Source organism: Chinchilla lanigera, unplaced genomic scaffold, assembly GCF_000276665.1.
Source record: "Chinchilla lanigera isolate Chin_1 unplaced genomic scaffold, ChiLan1.0 scaffold00040, whole genome shotgun sequence".
Lineage (NCBI taxonomy): Eukaryota > Metazoa > Chordata > Mammalia > Rodentia > Chinchillidae > Chinchilla > Chinchilla lanigera.
In genome coordinates this window covers 10,880,410-10,903,749 of record NW_004955441.1, presented here as the reverse complement: position 1 = coordinate 10,903,749, position 23,340 = coordinate 10,880,410, and the positions used below count along the sequence as shown (strand labels likewise).

At 40.0% G+C, this 23,340-nt stretch overlaps 1 protein-coding gene across 11 annotated transcripts in view; it reads right to left on the bottom strand.

Annotated features, from left to right (window-relative positions):
* Plekhh2 (pleckstrin homology domain containing, family H (with MyTH4 domain) member 2) overlaps nucleotides 1–23,340 on the bottom strand; it is a 102,243-nt gene that overhangs the window by 17,475 nt on the left and 61,428 nt on the right. For 10 of the 11 annotated variants that reach the window (XR_262069.2, XM_005390928.2, XM_005390932.2 and 7 more), the window contains 9 exons: nucleotides 19,654–19,734; nucleotides 14,596–14,775; nucleotides 12,907–13,015; nucleotides 11,789–11,901; nucleotides 7,782–7,961; nucleotides 5,601–5,698; nucleotides 3,700–3,877; nucleotides 2,505–2,660; nucleotides 1,265–1,362 (listed from right to left, as the gene is read on the bottom strand). Coding sequence is in view for 10 of the 11 variants with exons in the window: in XM_005390928.2 (XP_005390985.1) it covers nucleotides 1,265–1,362; nucleotides 2,505–2,660; nucleotides 3,700–3,877; nucleotides 5,601–5,698; nucleotides 7,782–7,961; nucleotides 11,789–11,901; nucleotides 12,907–13,015; nucleotides 14,596–14,775; nucleotides 19,654–19,734 (1,193 nt within the window). In the remaining variant the exon portion in view is untranslated. Of the gene's footprint in view, nucleotides 1–1,264; nucleotides 1,363–2,435; nucleotides 2,661–3,699; nucleotides 3,878–5,600; nucleotides 5,699–7,781; nucleotides 7,962–11,788; nucleotides 11,902–12,906; nucleotides 13,016–14,595; nucleotides 14,776–19,653; nucleotides 19,735–23,340 lie in introns of those variants that run through there. The other variant, XM_005390933.2, reaches the window with a different exon arrangement.

The window sequence follows — 23,340 nt, the reverse complement described above, 5'->3', positions numbered from 1 at the left end:
CATCTTCTGGCTACTCAGAGTGTTGGCAAACATCACAGTTCACAAGCTCCTGAAGAGAGAGGCTCCACTGGTCCATAACGACCACTGGTTCGGACTAAAGGAGTCCGTTCAAACAGAAGGTGGCCCTTAGTGGCTGACTGTGAGAGGGGTGGCCCAAAATGCAAAGGTACCATTTTAATCTAACCATTCTCCTGCTGATGAATGTGTTAGCTACTGCCCCTCAATGCTTCACTGTTATAAAACATGGCAAAGAAGATATTGGGCCATGTTGGAATATTCTGCCCACTTATGTGAGTATGTCTGTGGCACAGAGTATCAGAAAAAAAAAAAAAAATGAACTGGATCAGAGGATATTAAGCTTTTTACATTATACAGTGCCCTCACTGCTTTCATCCCAATTTTAATTCTATGAACATCTTCCAAAGTAGTTCTCTAAAAGAATTTAGTACTCTGCCAATATTTCCACCAGACTCTTGGCCTGGTATTTTATAGATTTTTAAAAATTTATGTGGTGTAAGAGGCAAATAAAACCAGCAAACTATATTTTGGTGAAGTTAATGTGAACTGGTCCACTAAGTGTTTATTAAGCACCATCGTCTGCTAGTACATAGAAGAAAATATTTAAAAAAAGAAAGACAATCTGGTTTGTGATCATATGCGTAAGTGCATTATAATTTAACTGTTGAAGAGGTCCATGATCCAGCTCCACGGGCCTTTTCTCAACTTTAAAATGCAGCTTCCTTTTACAGGGAACGTCCTGGAACACAAGTTAGCCCCTCTCTCTGACCTTGACATAAACAATACTTCCCAAAAGAAGTCTGGTGGAATCTCCTGTCCAGATCAGGCTCTGTGTTAAATACACTCTCATCGTACCACACTCTTCCTTCAGAGAAGTTAAGGTGTAATTATATAGTCGTTAGGGCGGGTGTATGATTAACAGCCCTCTGCCTCACTAACCTGAAAATTCCAAAAGCTCAAGAACTGAGACTGTCTGTTCTTATTATTTCCATTTTATCCAAACCATTTAGCTAAGTGACTGGCTTATAGATGAAGCTCAATAGATACAGAAAGATAAAAAGAGAATATGAAAGAATGAGAATTAGAAACAAAATTGTATGTATTTGTCTCTTCTTCTAGAAGTAAATAAATATGTAAGTACTATAAACAGTATCCAACGCTATTCCCTAGGAGACTAAATTGTGGGCGCATGATTTGAACACAGCTCTATACTCAGGCTCCGACATTTGGCCACAGCATTACACACCTGCTTTTGTAAGTCAGACGAACAGTTCTTGTACCTTCACACTTCCCAGGCTGCTGTTCCTTGGATGCCTGTTCCCATTTGGAAATAATGTCACAAATCTAGAAGGGAAGCGGAAAAAGGAGATGCACAAGGCTTTCAAAACCAACACTTTTGGGAGACAAGTGTGTCTGTAGACCGACAATTCTCAATTAATATGATCAAACCAAATGCACTCAAGCCTTTTGTCTCCAGCTTCTGTGCAGCTCTGGGTGTGGGACTTAACTGGGGATTTAGCTCAGCGGCACAGCACCTGATTGGCAAGTGTGAGGTCGTGAGTTCGATTCCCGGTACCGGAAAAAAACAAACAAAAAAACCCCAAAAGTTGTTATTTCACGATTTATCCTTTTGGGCACACATTAACTTTGGACGCTGGCCATGAATTTTTTTACTCAAAAAAGAATCTTAATGCAGACTGCATGAGACTGGAACCAAGAAGATTCCAGGAATTTTTTTCATGACTTGGTCACTGATGAAGCACTTTTTCCACCTCCTGAGTTTATACAAATTGGAATAACTGAAAATACACAAAAGAAATCTGAAATACGATGCAGGCAAAAGCTCTACACTCAGTTCTTGCTGTTTGCTTTCAAGTAACTCTTTTCCCTCTCTAGACTTCCATTTCCTCACTTGCCAAATAAGCCGACGGTTTCTTGGGGGTCTCTTGCACTAACTATGATCCCACAGCTCTAATCGGTTCCCTCACTTGATGGAGTGCTCGTAAACATTTATTATGGTCAGCGCTAGCTGATGTTACCACTAGCTGATGTTACCAGTGAAGAGTCTGTTCTTTCCTAAGCAAAACTGAAGTTCTTTGTATGCAGAAGATATTTCTGGTCCTTCTTTTGTTCCCCACTGGGTCTAGTCCAGCTCCTGGGACCCTGAAAATAGTTCAGTAATATTGCTGAATGGGAGGGGAAAAATGAAAAGCCATTTTGTCACAGCCTCCTCCCTTCATTTTTATCATGTTCCTGGTGGAGTATCAATACCCCTAGGATTCCCTCTCCTCTCACACGGAGTACGTGCGCGTGCAGAGTACCTATTCGATTTTTCTGGCTTCACCAAAGCATTGCAATTTCTTTCTTTTGATGGAGGTTAGGTTGCTTAACTTTTTTGAAAAACTCCTGAACTCAACTTTTTGTAAAAATTAAACAGCTGCTCTGCTGCTCGCCGAGTTTGGCTCCTCAAAAGAACTTGGGGTCACCTTGATGCTTCCTTGAAGGCAGTGCTCTAGGTCTCTGCCAGAAGGGTCGTCGGTGAACAGTGCAAATCCCGACAGCGCCGGCTTCCTCATCCCTGTGTCCTGGTTCAGAGTATTCAGAAACTCTTCCACTGTGGTAGACGCATCAAACCCCACGACCTAGGCAGAAATAACAACGCAGATCTCTTCATGAAATGCATACAAACCTTACACTGACATGTCACAGGGGAACGGGACAGACTGATGCACGATAAATAACAACACGGACGGCAGTTTTCTGGGTGCCGTAACGTTGTGTCCCAAAGCTCCACTGGAGAAGCTGAACAAGGCTACCTCCCTCGTTACCTTGCTGGAAGAATTCAGAGATCTCAGCTTCAGCCAACAGACACAAAATCAAAAGAGAAAGATCACTTGCCAGCTATAAATATCATCCAGAGATATTATACTTACCACTAGGAGCAAACCAAGAAAACAATATGCAGTCTTTAAGTAAATAAACAATACGTGCGTTTAACAAATGAATGCTTTTATGTGTTTAAGGTTTGTTTCTTTAATAGGCAGTTAAGTATGTGACTTCTGTGATAAAAGGCTTATGGCTACAAAGACTAACTGCTAATTTTTGAACATGTTTCCTCCAGTTAATAAGCAAGATCCAGATCTGATAGTTGGGAGGGCCTTGGGGAGTTTTCCCAGATAATTCTTGAGATTTGGCGATTTTAAAAGATTACAACTGTATGTACCCGGTGGGACTAATCATTTGCTTACCTAGCAGGTACACAGACTGGGGGAAAACTTGAATACAGTGTTTTTTGTTTTCTCCATCAGAATTATACTGATAGTGAAACTCATCCCTCACTTGGTTCAACGTGGATTTGTTCTTAGTGTGAAGGCTTTTTAGTAAGACTTTCAAAACTGAGCTGTTTGTCTGCTTTTGGTTTTTTGACAGTTTTGCTGTGTAGTCCAGGCTGGCCTTGAACTTGTGATCTTCCTGCCTCAGCCTCCTGAGCGCTGGGATTCTAGGTTTGCACCATCATACCTGGACGGTGAGTAAAGACTCACTTGTTTTGACAGAAGATTGAATTGCAGCTTTGTCACTGCCAGCTGCTAACCAGATGGGGAGTCTCATTTCTGTATTCTACTGCCGTTACCGCAGGGTTTGTGTCCAAGCTTGGTTCTGTTACGGGAGAAGGTAACCCACCTGGTATAGCCCGTTCATGAAGTGCACTGGTATACTGAAGGGCAGCGAGTGATGATAAGGGTTTCGAAGCAGGGTAGACAGAATTTCCATTCGTGAGGGTCTCGCCTCTCGGTCTCCATTCTGTTGTGTTCTTTCTACACACCGCTGGCAGTAAATGGCATATTTTCCAAATTCTGTCCTGTAATACAAAACTTAAGATAAAATCTGGGAATAAATTTAATTAAGATAATGTAATATATGTACCCATTAAGAAAGGTTCCCTTGCTGCTTATTATTACACTGTATTATGCTCATTTTGACGGTAATTTTTATTTTAAATGACAACATTAAAAGTGCCCTAACTTTTGTCAAATCCCGATTTCTTTTCTTTTGCCACAGGTTGATTCAGAAGTCTCTACCAAGCAATCTTCATGTTTTTTGCATTGTTTTGTTTTGTTTGTGGTACTGGGGATTGAACCCAGTTGCACTTTACCACTGAGCTACATCCCCAGCCCTTTTTATTTTTTATTTTGAGGCAGGGTCTAACTTGCCCAGGCTGCCCTTAAATGTGCACTCTTTTGCCTCAGCCTCTCCAGCACTTGGGATTAGAAGCCTGTGCCAGCACATCTGGCTTTCTGTGTTATTATAGTAACAAACTGGATTTAAAATTACCAGTCATTGGGCTGGGGATATAGCTCAGTGGCACAGCACCTGCCTGGCAAGTGCAAGGTCCTGAGTTCGAGTCCTGATACCAGAAAAATAAATAAATAAAAAATAAATAAAATTACCAGTCATTATACACTCAACATATAATGATTATATTAACAAAAATAAAGGCAACAATTATATAAAAAAATAAAGTAAATTTAAAAAACATGATGCAGATAGTTCTTTTGAAAAACTGGAGGCTAATGCTTCAGTAAGAAAATTACTTCAAACAAAGAATAAAAATGTTTTTCTTCTTTATGTTACAAAATATGCACTTGTTAAAAATATTATGCATTAAACAAAACCACTAGGGCAAATAATGTGAAAGGTTAGAGTATGATCTTTTTTTCTTCATTTGTAAGTAATATAAAAATTATATGTAATCTTTGTATATAAAAGCAGAGTGATAACACCTCTAAATATATTTGTATTCAAATGAGTGTTACAGCAATCACGTAGCTGTAATCACAGAGGCTCCAGACTATGCAGTGAACCGCAGGGTATTTTCCTGTTGTTTCCAAGTTGCTTTTGTCTTTACTGTGCATTTGTTTGTGTTAGTCTCAGAGTCTATTTAATTAACCTAACATCAACCTCTGGGCGGGCAAAAGTGATCGTCAGCGAGCCTTGGCTGAGTGTCACGGGTCCCATTCCAAGAAAGCTATCCTGATTGCTGGATTAGAAATGTCTTTTTTAAGAGAGCGAAAACTCTGAAGTAATTCAAATACTTACAATTGCAAAAGCCCGGGGAAGACCATAGGGAAAGTCTTCCACAAAAAAGAATTCATTGTGGAGAAAAGCAGTAAAAAGGAAAACTAAGGAAATAAAATAGTTGCTTTTATTGAATGGAAACCCACAATGCTAAGTCATTCATAGTTGAAACGCAGACTTTTCACTTGATAATGTTCTTTGCTTTTACTGCAACCCTCCACAAGAAGTTCAACATGAGAAAAGAAATACTTTTTTTTTTTTTTGGTTTTTCTCCGGTACTGGGAACCGAACTCTCGACCTTGCGCTTGCCAGGCAGGCGCTTTGCCGCTGAGCTAACTCCCCAGCCCAGAAAAGAAATACTTTCTAAGCGTCATACAAATGGTAACCGAAGGCTTTCTATACCAATATTTGTTTCACACATTCTTCTGAAAATGGAATGTTTTCAAGTACTTAGGATTTTTTGTAGACTTTCAGAGGCCATATGCACAGTTCAGTGTTCTGCACACCTGGAATCTGCATTCCTCTTTAGGTGGAGCCTGAGGAGCCACAGGAAAGGATGATGGGGAAGGAAGAGCCCAACACAGAGCGCCAGGAGCTGCCAGCCCTGGATAGAGAGACATACGGTAGGTTACAGGCCACGCCAGTCACAGCCACGCCAGGGGAGTGTGCTGACGGGGGCTGGGAGCACAACGAGCCCATCGCTGTCTCTCTTCATCCAAGAATGTGTTGTTTCTCCCATTGGCACGCGATCTCTTTAGAGCATTTATACTACATTAAAAGCACAGAAATTCTACACTGGGTAACTAGTTGTGTATATTGTCTACAACCAAGGTACCAACGCACTAATAGATGTGGTAGTATTTTTGACATCATGCTCGAGGATTAGAGACATTGCTTTTGATCGATTATGTATGTACTCATTCATTGAATATCAGTAACTTTGAGAAAGGCAGATTATAACATTGTAAAAAAAAATCATACTCAAAACCAAAATGCATCTAACCCCACCCCATATATGGCGAGTATAAAAATGTTAACAGAGATTTAGATGTGATTTTTATTCTTCCTTTGCTCTGCTTTGTATTCTCTTTCCTATATATTTTTTCCCACTAGGAAGTATGACTTCAGTAATTTTTAAAATATTACATAAACAGGGAGGAGGGAATAGGCACTGTCCCCGCCTTTGAGAAGGCTACAGCCTAGTAGGAGACAGCTACATATCGAAACAGTTAATTACCATATAACATAGTAATACCATAAATTAATTTTTTTAAGTCTAACCAATGGAAGGAATGGCTGACTGCTGGTGGAGTCAAGGAAGGGTCCACAGGGAAGATGTAGCTTGGGTGAGTGAAGTCTGCAAGTGGGAAGGAAAACAGAAGGATCCAGGTAACAGGGCTAGTGACAAGTACAGGCAGAGAACCCTCTCAGTGCAGGGTGTCCTGAAGAAGAGAGAGGACTTATTCACCATTTGCTGGAAGCAGGAGGTGAAGGAAGAGTTGCTAGCGGCATCAGCTTATGAATTTAAGCTTCAAAATTTTTCTCTTGTATAGGCCCGTTCCAGGGCCTTGTGAAGGACACTGGCACTATCAACTGTGTTTACACGGTCATTTCTTTTTTTTTTTTTTGGTTTTTCTCCAGTACCGGGAACCGAACTCACGACCTTGCACTTGCCAGGCAGGCGCTTTGCCGCTGAGCTAAATCCCCAGCCCACGGTCATGTTTTTAAAGGTGGAGATGTAATATATTTTGGACTCTGTTTTTCTTAAAGAGGATTTCTCAAATTGTGTAAACTTCAAGTCCCCTGAAATTTGGATCTAAACCTAGGAGTCCTTATGCTAGGTTAAGAAATTTCAACTTTATTCTATGTAAACAAGGAGTCAATAGGCAAAGATAAAAACAGGAGTTAGCCAGGCACAATGGGGCACACCTGTGTCCCTAGCAATCTGGAGGCTGAGGCAAGAGGATCACAAGTTCTTGTCCAGCCTGGGCAAGTTACTGACTTAACAAGACCCTGTCTCAAAATAAAAAGGGTTGAGGATATAGCTCAATGTGAAGGCCCTTAGTTCAATTCCCAGTACCACAAACAAACAAATCCCCACCCAAACAGGGGTTCATTAAAGCAAAAACTCAAGTAACTAAAAAAACACCTGAAAATATATTTAACTGTACTAACAATTATAGAAATGCAGCTCAAATCAATAGTGAAATATTATTTTTTCTCCTGGAAAGAATTTAAAGAAAGAAGTACATTGAATAGTACTGACAACATAGGAAAATTGGGCTGAAAGGCATTTAGTGGTTCTTTACATAAGATGTACTTTCAAAGACGCCTACTCCAAAGGAATTTATTATAGAGAAAATATTTGTAATAATTGGTATTAATGTGACCATTAATGTTTTGAAGAATGTTTAGGATATAAATGAAGTGATTATGTTCTGTAGTTTAAAAAAGTAAAATGTACAGTATAACTCCAGGAATATGAAAAACTGTGTCCATAAATCTATACATACTCACATTCATATAGAAACATATTGATATATAAACCAAAAGGACATAGATCAAAGTATTAATTAGCTATTTTTCCATTCACTTTTTGTATTTTAAACACCTACAATAAATGCATCATTCTTATAACCAGGAGAACAGCATCCTTTTAAATTGCATGTATAAGTATCAATGTATACCTGCAGCGGTCCTGGTTGGTTCTGCGGCTGTCTTCGTCTTGTCTGCTTAATAAGCTGACAGCAAATTTCATTCTGTAGCTCAGGATGTGTCAGACAGATCTGCAAAGCACTCTGGGCTAGAGATATGTGGTAATCGATTGCAGGGGAGTCAACTGCAGCATTTATAAAAAGCTGGCAGGTCTGAATTAAACAAAAAAGTAATAAGGTAAGAAATGATTAGAATTGTTTTACATGAATGATGCGCAATTTCTTTTTTTACTTTAAAGAGAAAATAGAAACAATAAAAACGATACAGAATTTCAAAATAGGAAATTAACAATGGTTATTTATTGCATATTATTATCTTCAAAGTAGTTGAAGATATAGGCATATAAAATTGATCAAACAATAAAAGCACTATTCCTTTGTTTTTTTTTTTTTTTGGTTTTTCTCCGGTACCGGGAACTGAACTCACGACCTTCCGCTTGCCAGGCAGGCGCTTTTGCCGCTGAGCTAAATCCCCAGCCCCAGCACTATTCCTTTGAATGAATTAACAGAAATTACTAGTGCAATTACCTTAGCTACCTTGTCCAATTTCTTTTTAGAAATAATTTTTATTTAAAATATTGGGGAGAGATACATTAAGATAATACTAATCAAAAAGTGGGTATGAGAATAGCTGACAAAGTAAATTTCAGAGCAAAAAATTCTGCCGAGATAAAGAGGGTCATCCTTCTCATGATAACGGGGTCAGTTCATCTACAGGATATAAATATTCTAGACATTTATGTTTGTGATATGGAGCTTCAAAATACTGTACATGTTCTTCTCAATATACTGGATGTTCATCTCATCCAGTATATTATTCATTTTAGCCATTGTATTTTCATCTCTAAAAGTTCCACTTGGGTCTTTTAAATACCTTCGATTACCCTCCTTAAAATGTTTATATGGGCCCTAGGGACCACCAACTCTCAGTATTCAGAGCCTCAAATAATGTCCTCCCACATTGTAAAAGATTAGTTTGTGTGGGCAATAGAAAGTCCCAGGCCATTTCTAAGATTAGGTTATAAAAACATGTGGGTTCCCTCTTGGCCACTCTTCCCTTCTCAGACGGCTAGCTGTTGCAGGAGGCAACTGTCACGTCATGAGCAGTTATAAGGAGAGAGCCATGCAGTAAGGAATGGGAGCTTCATGCAAACTGCCATGCGAGCAGGTCTGGATCCCTCTACCCTACTCAGGTTTTCAGATGCCCCAACTAACAGCTTGACAGTAACTTCCTGACTGACACCCTGAGCCAGGATCACCCAACTAAACTCTTCCAGATTCCTGGCCCTCTGAAACTGTGTGAAATACTAAGTGTTTGTTGTTGTAAGCCACTAAATGTTGGGGGAAATTTTTAAAAGAAGCAATAGATAGCTAGTACATAGAAATGTCCTTGTCTGCTATCCCCTTTATCATTTCTAGAGAGATTTCTGTGATTGCTTTTCTCATCAGATGTCATACTTAACCCAATTCTTGTATGCCTGTGATTTTTTTTTTTTTTTTTTTTTTTTTGAGACAAGGTCTCATTATGTAGTTCAGGCTGGCCTTGAACTCACTATATAACCCAGGCTGGCCTTGAACTCCCAGCAATCCTCCTACTTCAGCCTCCCAAGTGCTAGTATTACAAGCGTGTACCTCCACACCTGGCACTTGCCTGTGTGTGTGTATTTTGATTTGATGCAGACATTGTGAACTTTTTTATTGTTGGGAGCTGAATTTTTCAGTATTCTTTAAATATTTTTGACCTCTGTTCTGAGATGTAGCTAAATTACCTGCAAATAGTTTGATTCTTTCAAAGTTTCTTTTAGACTTCCATCAGGCTAGGACAGTGACCATGACCCTTTCAGAGCTTCAGTGATGCGAACAGCTTGCTGTGGTATGCGTGCCATGGGTTTGCCACTACTGGTCTAGGACTACTTTGGGCCCGTTACTCGGGCAATAATCTTGACCATTTTAATTGATGCCCAGTGTGCTAGGCAATCTCTCCCTTCTAGATGATACAAAAACAATTTCTAGCTCTGTGTGAGCTCCAGGAAGTTTTCTGCCTATTCCTTTCTGGTAGTTCTCTCTCCAGTCTTGGGTAGTTTCTGCAAAGATGTATGCTTATCAATTCTCAAAGAAAAAAATGTAGCTCAGCCTGGCCTTGATTTTTTATCAATACTGTACATGTTTGCAGTACATAAAGCACATAACACTTCATTCTTTTCTCATCCCCTCTCCCTCCATTCCCCACCCCTCCATCTCTCGATATCCTCCACATTTGAGAAAGATCTATCCCTGTTTTCTTTTATTTTGCTCTTTATTTCTATTTTGAGACTTTGATATAAGAGAAACAATGCCATACTTAAACTTGTGTGTCTGATGCTGAAGGAAATATAGCCTTTTTAACAAATGGTGCTGGGAAAACTGGCTTTCCACATGCAGAAGACTGAATGTAGACCCAGATCACTCACCATGTACTACACTAAAATTGAAACTGATCAAAGAACTAAGTGTTAACCAGAAACAATCTTCTGGAAAAGAAAATAGGTAAAACTCTTGAAGACTTAGGAGTAGGCAAGGACTTTCTAACCAGAACCCCAATTGCACAAGAAATAGTACTGAGAACAAACAAATGGGATCATATCAAATTAAAAAGTCTCTGCACAGCAAAGGAAACCATCAACACAGTGAAGAGACACTTACAGAATGGGAAAATTTTTTTGCCAGGTATTCCTCAAACAGAGAACTAATATTTAGAATATATAAAGGACTCACAAACATTAGACCCCATTCAGATCAAAAACCCAATTTTAGAAAAGGGCAACTGAAATAAATAGACACTTCACTGAAGAAGTACAGATTGCTAATAATTACCTGATAAAACATTCAACATCTCTGTTCATTAGGGAAATGCAAACTGAGGTTCTATCTTACTGCAGAAAGCATGGCGATCACCAAGAAATCAAACAATAACAATTGCTAAAGAGGCTGTAAGGAAAAAGGAACCCTTCTACACTGTTGGTAGGAATGTAGACTAGCACCAGCACTATGGAAATCAGTAGTAAGATTTCTCAAAAAAACTAAGAAAGTAGAAACTCCATTCAACCCAGCTATTACCCTTCTAGGTATCTTCCCAAGAGAGTTAAAAACATACTACGGTGATACACATATACCCATGTTTATGGCAGCACAATTCATAATAGTTAAATCTTGGAAGAACCCGTATGTTCAGCGACAGTTGAGTGGATAAAGCAGTGTGATACTTACATACAATAGAGTACTACTGTGCCATCAGAAAGGATAAATTTGAATTGCTGAAGGAAAATGGATACACTTTGTGACCACAGCGTTAAGTAAAGTAAAAAAGACACACAGGCTTAAATGTCCCATGGTTCTCTTCTATGAGAAACGCAAGCTATAAATAAAAAGCAAAAAAATACAGATAATAGGAAATAGGGAGGCAGATCTTTTGAAAAGGGAAGGAGATCAAGAGATAAAACAGGAGTGGGAAGAGGGGAGGGAAGGGAATAAAAAATTAAGATGTGTTATGTACATGTACCAACTCAATACAAGGGATATAAACATGTACAAATAATAAAAATTGAGACAATAAAGTGACACAGCTGGAGAGGGCGTTTCAAGTGATCAGTGGTTTCTAATAGACACTGAGGAAGAAGAATCTAAGGGTAGAGCTGGAGAGGAAAGAGGCTGCTGGTCCTCTCCCAATGCTGAGGCTGATGTGATGTGAAAAATCTTCCCATCTGAGAAGTGAATGGGAAATGATATTTTTTGATATCAAGTATTTCTATTGCCTAAACCACAGTCTGTTTCAGTACATCCCAAATCCTTACTCAGGAAGCATTACATGCATCTAATTTTATTTCAATAGATTTTTCCTAGTAACATTTACAGTTTCAAATATAGAGAGGATGAAAGTTTATAACCAAAGTTATTATTTTTTAAATTCAGCTCGATTATTAACTCACATATAATACTTTTACCTTAAATAACTTTATAGCCTCTGTCTGCAGAGCTTCGGAAGGCAGTGTCGTCAGAGGGGAAAGGATTCCTTCTTTGCTGTGGCACAAAGTGGGGTGTCTCCATATCTGGGAGGCTGGGAAGGAGAACAAAGGATCAGAGAATAGAGTGATGCATTTATTTCAGCTTCTCACCAAATGAACCTGCTAGAAGTTAGCTCTATCAGGCCTGGCCCATGACTGTCATCACAAAGGTCAGGGGACACTTTTGGTACTGTTATTTTATTTCAGTTGCCAGGCTATTGTGATTCTCATGCTTCTGTTTTGGATAAACTAAATGTAGAAGAGTTGGGGTTCTAATTTGCTGGCCTGCAACACGTCTAACAGGGCACTGTCATGTTGCTTAAATGCCCCTATAGGTGGTGACCTACGTAGGACATGAGAAGGAGTGGGGATACATAGAGAGCCAAGCAGGAGAAGATACAAAGATAAAGTGGAACTAGAAGTGATTCCTAAAACCAGCACTGGGCTGGGGATACAGCTCAATGGCACAGCACCTGCCTTGCAAGCGCAAAGTCCTGAGTTTGACTCCCGGTACCACGAAAAAAACAAAAAAAACTTACTCCTAAAACCAGTATTGATTAAATTCCTGCTCTGCACACTGTACATAAAATATGGTCTCTGTAAGCACAAGATAGAATCTAAACTCTCAGTGGGAACCTCTGAACTTAGAATATAACTTCAACACAGAGCTACAAATACTTTAAGGGAGCTAAGTGACAAAGAGCACTGGGAGATGATTTTAATACTAATTAGCACCTTTTGTGAGTCAGACGCTGAGCTGGAGTGGAAGGGGTCTCCCAAGGCTAGCCAGGATTTCATCAGGTTGGTAAGGTCTGCCAAGGAAGGTGGCGTTCCAAGAAGAGAGAGCAAAGGCGGGTGGCAGGATGCAGCACCTCAGGGACTGATGGCATCCCTGGAGCCTGCGAACCCCAGTGATAACTCTGGTCCACTACAGTGACAAGCTGGGTAAACAATAGGGAACTAAGACAGTCCACAAAGTGAAAACTCCAACAGGCTAAGGGACTTGGGGTTCATGTCATAAACCATAAAACATAAGCCTTTTATGCTTGTGAACTTACCAGGGTCTCCTTCTATATTTAGCAATTTGCAAACGAGTTGTTCAAATTCAGATCCAACATTTACATTGTTACTTCCAGCTGCAACAGTTAGATGATAAAGCCAAGTGTCCTTAAAATCAGAACATAGTATTAGAAATGTTAACCAAGGTACAGTTTTGATCAGTGAAGGAAAATAATTTGCATAAACAGTGCAGAGCTTTGAGACTGAAAAGAAACCACTTTCTTTAATTCTTAAATAACAATTAGAAGCCATTTAGTGAAACCTCCGAGGTGGGCTTATTTGAACTATGCTCATATTCCCTTTTCCTTATTGTTCACATTTTTATTATTTTTTATACATGCTTCTTAGAAAAACATGACAAAATTAAGAAGAGTAACACGTGTAAAGAGACTAGAATGAATACAAGCTAATATTTTTTAGCACTATAATACATTTTAGCCAATTTAAAAATCTTACTCCCAAAGCAATACACAGAGAACACTAAGGAGATCCTGAAATTTTAAAGAGGAAAATAATATCTAATTTGTTCCACTCCCCAAAGATAACTACTTGTCTTTTATTTCTTGTGGGAAAATACATAGGTAGATTCAATTTTTTCATAGTTATCATGATAAAACATATTATCATAACTTCTGAATTTTACTAACAAAGTACAAGAGTACCCTTGTTGTTAGAAATTTCTTATTTACAAGTGTTTTCTTTTTTTTTGAGACAGCATGTTGGCCTTGATGTTATTATGTAGCTCAGGCCAGCCTTGAGCTCACCATCCTCCTGCCTCAGCCTCCTGAGTAATAGGATTGTATAATCAAGTTCTAATGGCTACAGGATATTCTGTTATATAGCCATACCATATTTATTTAATAATCAAGTTCTTATTGTTAAACATTTAGATAGCTGTTAATTTCTCATTGATAAAAATAATGTGACATCTAACATCTTTTAATTAAAAGTATATCTGCTATATTTTTTTGTATCAAATATTTCAGAGATGAAATTATTTTAAAAATAACATTATAGCCGGGCATGGTGGCACATGCCTGTAATCCCATACTTCGGAGCCTGAGGCAGGACAATTTCCTTGAGTTCAAGGCCAGCTTGGTCTACATAAGTGAGTTCAAGGTCAGCCTGCATTACATAGCAAGACCATGTCTCAAAAATATTATAGCCAATAAATTTATATATAAATCTTTGGTTGCATTTACAAACATTTCTTTAGCATATATTCCTCAATACTATATATAATAAACACATAATCCAATACTTCTACATTAATTTGTGATGCCTCCTTTATGTATATATGATTATTTATACATACAATATGTAAAATAATTAATTCTCATTTATATTGAAACCAAAATTCTATTAACAATTATTCAAAAATATAAGATAGAGGCCTTTGATTTACCAAAAAACATCCAGCTGGTGAGATCCACATTTTTACACATGAATTCCTTTGTCCTCCACTGTCATGTGCTAATTTCAGCCTTGAGATGACATTTTATCAATAAGATTGAAATAACATTCCAACAAGGTTCATTTCCAAAGAGGTGAAGAATCTCTGAAAATACTGCTGAGAGTCTTTAGCAAAATTCTCTTTCTCATTTCCACAAAATTGATTTAAATATTATCCACCAATAGCTGAATATTGGCCTAAATCATTTTAAATCAACCCATATGTCTTTAAATACCTTTTCATGCTTGGATCCAATTAAGAGGTAAGTCGGACCTTGGTCTTTGGGGTGGATGACGATAGTATAATGAGTGGATAACAGACTGCGGCCGCTGGCTTCATAATCTTCATCTGAATCACAGGACCTGTCTACCTCTTCGACTTTAGCCTCCCACAGTTTGATCTGACCTAAAGGAAACTAAAGAAAATGTTAGCAATTTTTTTTTTTTTTTTTGGTACTGGGAATCAAACTCGGGACTTTGCGCTTGCCAGGCAGGTGCTTGTTCCACTGAGCTATATCCCCAGCCCAATGTCAGCAATTGCAAGGGAGTTACTCTCTAAGTCTTTTTCCACTAAAAGATTTTGTGATTCATTTTTACCTTTAAAAGGCACACTGTGTGTGTGTTACTGGGGGTTGGACCCAGGGCCTTCTCATTAAGGCACATCTCTAGCCCTGTATTTTTTTATTTTGAGACAGGGTCTCATTAAATCACTAAATTGTCCAGCCTGGGCTTGAACTTGCAATTTTCCTGTCTCAGCCTCCAAGAGTGCTGGGGTTATAGGCACATACCCCATACCCAGTGAGCACCTCTTTTTTAAAATTGAATGCTGAGAGGCAACCATATGATCAACCATCTTGCTGTGACTATAGTAACAAGCAATAAGCCCAGTTGTGGTACAAAAGAACAGTATGAATTCTGGATACTTAACTTGTAAGAAAACAGTCTTAAAACTTTTTTTTTTTTTTTTGTCTTTTTGAGACAGGGTCTCGCTATGCAGTTCAGGCTGAACTTGAGCTCACTTTGTAGCCCAGGCTGGCCTCTAACTCGCAACAATCCTCCTGCCTCAGCATCCTGAGTGCTGGGATTACAGGCGTGCACCACCACGCCCGGCCTGAAAACAATCTTAAAACTGTTCAGAGAAAAAAATAACAAAAGAAGACAATCAGTACAAAGATTAACTCTCACCCCAGATCTCAGTAAATGAGGAGTGTTCAAAGGCTATTAAAATATGCAATAGGGGTAACCTACTCGGGCACCCCTTCTGTCCCTCTCTTGGACAGAAGCTTTCTTTCTCTCAATAAATATATTCTGCTCTTAAAAAGAAATAAAGTAAACCATGCAATATATTCCAAAACAATGAGACAATGCCTGCATCTTAATCTAAGGGCAATAAAACCATTCTAGAGTGAATTTACATTACATTTTAGTGACCAAAGCAAATATATCTGCCATGTTTGATATTTATCATATCTGCTTTAAAACTTTTATCTTAAGTACATTTATTCCAGGAAAATACACAGTGTGCTTCAGACTTGTAACTTCTAACACATTTGGCCAGGTCTGCAGTTGCAGTTCTGAAAAAGTCCCTTCTAACCACGAGGATGTTTACCATCACACATTGTTAGGCTGAGTTCCAGGGCTCCGCGCTTGGACTCTCTCTCCACCTACACTCATACCCTGGGTGATTACATCCAGGGTCCTGGCTGTAATCATAGCACATCTTAGCTCTTCCCAAATGTATCACTCCAGACTCATGATCTCTGCTAGAGATTTAGTAGCACCTCAAATCTACCTTGTAAGTTCACCTCAACACCTGGCTCTACCCAGGCTTCCCCAGGTCAGTTGGTGGTAACTTTATTTTTCTAGCTGTTTAGGCCAAAACTTTGGCATCCTTGATGACCCTGTCTTCCTCCCATCCCTGAGACCTCTCCAATCAATAAATCCTGGCAGCAAGACTGCCAGGTATATCCAGATTCTGATCATATCTCAGATCTCCATCGCCACCACTAACCCTGCCATCTCTTGCCTGGATTACTGCAACAGGCTTCTGACTATGGTAGGCTCATGCTCCTTCCCTTCAGTCTGTTTCTAAATAGAAGCCAAGTGTCCCCGTTGGACATGGTAGGGCCGTGCGGCTGCTCCGCTGAAAGGGCTCTTGGACTTCTCATGTCACTCAGAGCAAAAGCTCAAGGGCGGCAGAACATGCACCCCCAGAAGGCATCTCTTTGGCATCTGGATTATTTTGAACTAAAGGCATCTTTTAAAAACACAACACACTTTGATCCTCCTCTTTTTCTTCCCAAAGGCAAGAGATCAGACTCACATATGGAAGAAATCCTCCCTATAACAAAAGGAAAATAATCTTACTGGCAAGGACAGGAAGCTGAGGCCAAGGGAAACTTGTAGGAGCAAAGCTTGTTAAACCAGCCTCATGCTGCTCCTATCCCAACTCCCTTTGCCTTGTCATATTTTTTCAACTTAACTACTCCTTGTCCAGTTCAATTTACAAGGGTTCAACTCTGCATCTTTGCTTCTTCATTTCCATAGAACGGTTCCAGTGTCAAAGGAGAATTCTATTAAATAAATTTGTATACTTTTCTCCTACAATCTGTCTTATGTTAATTTAATTCTTGGGCCAATTGAAAATCCTATGAAGGCAGAGTAAAATTGTGCCTCTTTTAAAAAGCTAGATTTTCTACTCTGACCTCTAAGATCCCATATAATTCAGACCCCATTATAGCTCTGGCCCTGTGCTCTATTATTTTCTTCCTAACAGACTCCAGTCGAGTCACACTTTTCTTGAGATTCCGCGAACACATTAGGCCCGTTCCTGCCTTGGGGCTTTCACACTTGCTGCACTCTTTGCCTGGACAGCTCTTTCCCCAGTGTGCTCCTGGATGCCCTTTTACTTCCTTCAGACCTACGGAAAATGCCAGCTTCTTAGTGAGGCCTTTCCCAGATTTCTTATAGGGAACTCAATATTATCTGCCCAATAGCTGATTAATTTAATTAATGTATTGTCCTTCAGGAGAAACATGATTTTCCACATTTAATTAATGACAATTATATACTGAGTTGTTACTGTGTGCAAAGCATTATGTTTGGCATTGAGTAAAGCATTTTCTTCTAAAGGAAAAATGTAAAATTAATTTGCTTTTTGGGGAAAAAAAAGTAGTAAGTCAAAGGCAAACTAAAAATTCAGAAAAAGTCGCATTCATACATAAAAAGTAGGATCTCGAAAATGCGATGGTGAAAACTAATTTTACTATGATAACACAACACAATACTGTCCTACTTTATTCTCTAAGCCCATCAATTCTAAGAAAATCTGTGCCTCATCCTCTGTAATATTCAGTATGGTTATTCATCTTACCAAAGGATGCACCCATGGTCCAAAAATAGCCAATGGAACTAGTGCTTTCAAGTATTTTGACCTAATAAAAAATAAAGGCACTGACCAAGATTTCAAAATTATTTTGGACACATCTACAGCACACAATAAAGTGGTCCTATACAGATTCAAATATATTCTCAAGACTTTTCCAACAATTTTAATGGATTTCTGTTATTCTATACATTCTCAATGGCTTCTTATGTGATCAACACTGTTCATTTTATTGAATCAGTTTACAATTTGGAAAGACAATGTATATTTACTATAGATACTTGGCAAGTATAGAAAGGTATTTGTGAAAAGAAGGAAAAATCACCTGTCATACTATTATTACAGAGGCTGCGCAGCATTTGGGTCTAGTTCTGATCAAGGCGCTATGCATATTTTACCTAGTGGTAACAGAGCGCGAATTAAAGCTCAGTATCCTGACCGCCCTCTTAGGAGGTCTCCTCATAACTGCAGGGCAGTAGTTGGAAACTACATTCATCAGACTTTCCTCACCCGCATGGTTCCAAGTTAGGGTTTTCCTGTACGAGAATCTGCAGTAAAGGTGAAAGAAAGGGCTTGTCTCCTGAGACACTCTGCAGCTAGATGTCTGGGTAGCTGTGAGATCCACACAGGCTTCCCAGGGAGCTCTTGAGGACTTCCTGCCACAGAGCTTTGGTCTGACATCTGCGGTGGAGGTTTCTGCCCTCTACTTCCTCAACTTTTCTAAAAGTTACAGAAAGTGTATAACTTTTCTACAAGTTATGTATGCGCCTAATTCTACATTAACGCCTTTTTTTGGGTGGCACTGCAGGTGAAACTCAGGGCTTTCACTGAGCTATATCCCCAACCTTTTAAAAAATTAATTAGTTAACTAATTTTTACTTTGAGAAATGGTCTTCCTGAGTCTCTAAGTTGCCCAGGTTGGGCTCAAACTTGCAATCCTCCTGCTTCAGCCTCCTAAAGTGCTGGGATTACAGGAGTGCACCACCACACCTGGTTTATATTAAGACTTTATAGGCGGAATGCATAGCTTCTGTTTTCCTTACTGAATCCATAGTGTTGCACTGCACTTATTTAGGAACCATGTATATGTACTCTCTTACATTCGTTCTGAAGCATTCTCGTAACAGAGGCACTGTGCTGACTCCCATCCCATAAGCAGCACTTAGAATAATGGCAAGCATTGTAAACACAGCTGATTAGAGCCAAAAGTGCGGTCTGGAGGAAGGGAATGTATTCATTGACTCACATGGCCACTGCACCAAGAAGTGTAGTCTCATTAACACTCTAATCAGTCAGAGGCTGCTATTCTGTGCAGCTCACATCATCATTTTCTGCACATTATTCACGGCCCATGTTGGCTCAGTTTTACAGTTTCAGTGACCCCAAGGTGACATGGAGCGCCCTGAGGCTGACCGGGCACACCGTTCACCTTGGCGCACATCCCATCTTTTCACTCTGAAAGTGAAGAGAAAACTCAATTCTCTGGGGCAGGAGACTAGTTTAAAATGCTTAAACAGGCTATAAATTGGCAGGTGCCAGAACAGGTAAGTGGTAACCAAAAATCCTCCTCAGGTCTTCTTTACTAGCTCACTGTTCTTTCTCTCGGCCTCACCTCATCCGGAAGAATGTGCGGAAGCACGAGAAAGTGACAGCGGGGGTGGGGGAGGAGAAGGTTTTCCCTTCATCTTAGAAGACGCGTTCGTTAGAAGTTGGTAATGCTAATAATTAAGAATCAAGACTCAAAGGACATTAGGTACGTGATTCCCTCAGTAACACATTTAACACCAAAGTTCATCCTTATCAAAAATTTCAAAATTCTACTTAGCAACAGAAGAATGAAAGTGAAAACTTTGAGCCATTAGCAAGCATAGCAAAATCCTCTAATTAATATATTAAAATGCATACATACCTTATCTTCTTGACTACGAAAATAATATAATGTCTTTCCTATGAGTGTACACCAGACTCTCTTGGAGTAGCCATGTTTTACCTGAAATTATATTTCAATGAATTACATATGTTGCTCAGAATTCTGAAAACATAAAGAATGGCTTATATTTTCTATTTGAAGTTCTTTTTGTTTCTTTGTTTTTTGTTTTTCTTCTGGTACCAGGAATCAAACTCACGACCTTGCACTTGCCAGGCAGGCGCTTTGCCACTGAGCTAAACCCCTAGCCCCTTCTATTTGAAGTTCTATAGGTATCCAGTTTGCCCGAGATATAAATAATCTTCCAAGTGGGCTATCCAAATGCTGCTTAAGGTTTACCTGTCTGTGATAGCAGGAGCTTAATATGTTTGCTTTGGAGCTCACCATTCAAAATTTAATGAAGGTTTATTGTATGCTAAGTACTATGCCCAAGATGGGTTTAAGAAAAGGTGCCAATTTCACAGAAAGTATATTTCATAGTTTACATATAAACTAAGTTTATATAGATTTCTGATAAACTTGTGTCTCTCAGTTAGCATCCCAATGTTAGAATTACAATCATGACAATCTAAAGAATTCTAATGATTTCCCTAATGTAAAAGATTCATTCATTCAAAACACTTAATGCTTTCTCCAGTGGTAATCATATGAAATTATTAAGTATTACTAAAAGCTATTACTATTCAGTGAGTACCTTCTACATGGCTGGCACTGTGTTAAGTGACAGGCAGACTTTGAACCTAGCTCTTGACTTTGACAGGTCAGAGACTGGTTTTAAGTCCTGGATAAGCAGATATAAAACAGACAAAATCTTCTGCAAGGAGCTCAGAGCTTTGTGAAGAAGATGGACAAACAGCATTACATTCTACAACTTTAAGAACACAAAGAGTTTCCATTTGTATACATTTCTGTGAAAGACATTTTGGCAAAATTTAAACTGAGAATTATCATTTGATGGCTTTTGAAGATGCTTTTTGTGAGTTCCTACTGGCTCTTGTCCTGCTCAGGCACAGGCATTGAGGATCTCTACCTAAGAGTCCAGGCTATACCCTCCATCCTGGAGAAGCACAAAGAACCCCACTCCTCCCAACAGGTAACACTGAGATAAAACACCATGACCCCAGACTTAGAGTGTAGTGCACCTGGCTGACACTGCCTTGTAACCCCACTCCCAGCAGTGGTCCTGCCAAGCCAGCCCCGCCACCGTCTTCCTTGGGGCTAGATACTCCTGCAGTGTAAGAGGGGTTCTGCTTGGACAGGCCCACTAATTGGCCCCACATTCTGTTGTCACAGTTGCCCAAGGTGGTATGAACCACGGAGATAAATGAAGCTGAGGAGGAGATAAAGTGTTTAGGGCAGGAGGAGAGAGCAGTACAACTTGAAATTTGGTAGATGAGAGGACTTCGCTGACCTTGAGTAAGGCCCTGAAGGACGCAGAGAAGCCAGGCAGATTTTGCAGGACCCTTCAGTCCCTTGTACTGAGGCCCTACATTTAAATCGAGTAGTGATTTAATTGCGTAGTAACTGTAGTAATACCTTGTGAAAAGTATAAATTATTGCCACGGTAAATTTTATAGAAGGCAAGTCACTAGTAGGAAAGACCAGGACTTGAGGTCTAACGGACCACGGCTTAAGGTAGAGTTCTGCCACATATGGATGGACTTCCTCGGGCACCAGCCTTGGCCACCTAGTTTGCTCTTAACAATTTCCTCTATCATAACAATGTGAGATTACTGTACACTTCACTGGGCTGGTGGGACGACCAAGTGCAGTGATGTACATAAAAGATAACAGCAGCTACTCAATAAATGCTTCCTTCTTCATAAAGAGAAGAAGTAAAGCACATGTTTTCTTTTTTTTTTTTTTTTTTTTTTTGGTTTTTCTCCGGTACCGGGAACCAAACTCACGACCTTGCGCTTGCCAGGCAGGCGCTTTTGCCGCTGAGCTAAATCCCCAGCCCCACATGTTTTCTTTTGAAGCCCCAAACCCAAAGCTGCCTTGAGGCTTTGGAAGCTCTGGTTTAAACAAACAACTCTGCCCCTAACAGTGGGAGGGAGTCAGAATGCTGCCTCAGCAAAAACAAAAACAAAACGTTTCATTTGGCCGGACATGTTTCAGTTTAATTAAATTTGGAAACATACTTACAGACAAATATCTGGCACCTTTCAAATATTCTTATGTAGAGTTCATTTTGGGTTTGTTTTCCTCCTTAAACAACTCCAGAAAGGAGTCTCTGAAAACGGGAGTATAATGCCTCTGCCTATAGTCAGGGTACTTCTCAAAACAACTCTTTAACATACAACAACGGCTACCTTTGGGGAGCAACAAATCAGGGAAGTTGTGCTTGGCTTCATTTTACCAGAAGAATCCTTATAAAATTTAAAGGCAATATCAAGGCTTTAGAGAACCAACTAATTGAAAGAATAATTTGTTTCACACTGCATCCATAACAAAGGTACTTCCTGTCAGTTCTGTTTTTGAAGACAGCGTATCATATCCCAACGAGCCTTTGTCAGCACAGAAAACACGAACTTCTGGTGTCTCCTGTCTTCCCCTGTGTCCTCATCCCTGTAGCGTTCTCCACCACAAATCCTGCCACCAGCCTTGCTAACTTTACTCTGGAGGTGAAACTCTCATGATTGAAGAACTAGCATTTTTTTTTTTTTTGAGTGTTTCTGATGTGCCAGATATTGTTTGAATGCACTTTGTGTGTTTAATCCTCGTTTAGTCCTCTCAGCACCCTGGGAGCGTGGCACTATTATTGCCCGCAGTTTACAGGCGAGCACTCTAAGACGCAGAGTCCATAAGAAACTATGTCAAGGTCACACAGCTGATGAGGGGCACAGCCAGAATTTGTGCCTAGGGGGCCTGGCTCCCAGCCCGTCCTGGCCTCCTTGCCACACTGTCTACACCCTTGCTCTCTTTGTGCCCAGGAACCCTTGCTGTCCCTCATTTCTGTGACCCACCTCCTCGGCCACACCCTAGTTCTTCCACGCGCACACCGCTGGGACGTGTCTCCCTCCCGCAGTGCACGTGCTGCTCCCTGGCCTTCGCCTCTTCTCACAGCCTCAACTCTCTGCACCGCCGTTCTGTGACTTTCTCCACAGCTTCTAAGTCCCCACATCCTCCCACTTTGTTCAGATCTCGCGTTTCTTCCTGGCCTCTTCTCTCTCCACCACCCTGACAGAGCGGTACAACTTGAAATTTGTATAAACTTAGTTCCATGTTTGATCACAAAGCAATTCTTGCTCTGTGGCCGTGACTCTTCCTATGTGACCACGTGATCCATCACAAGTTCCAGCGAGGCCCCAGGTAACCCTTCCACCTTCCTACCACTGCTTCTCTCCCCAGCCTCTCTCTCGTCTGGCACCAACTTTCACTCTTCTACTTTCCAACCCCGAATTCAATCAAACTGAAGACTGTCTTCCAATCATTATTTAAATTAATCCTCCCTCCTCTTTTCCCATGACCACCTCGGAGCTTTATCTTCTCATAGGAACCACTCCCCCAACTACTCTTAGCGTCCCCATCTTATCTCCCACAATTCCATTCTCCTGTCAGCAGAGCACCGTGTTAACAACGCAAACGTGCCGAGGCCCCTCGGGTGAGTTCCACTTAGCCTTCACGATGAAGACCAAGTGCCTAACAGACAAAAACAGGTCTCCACCA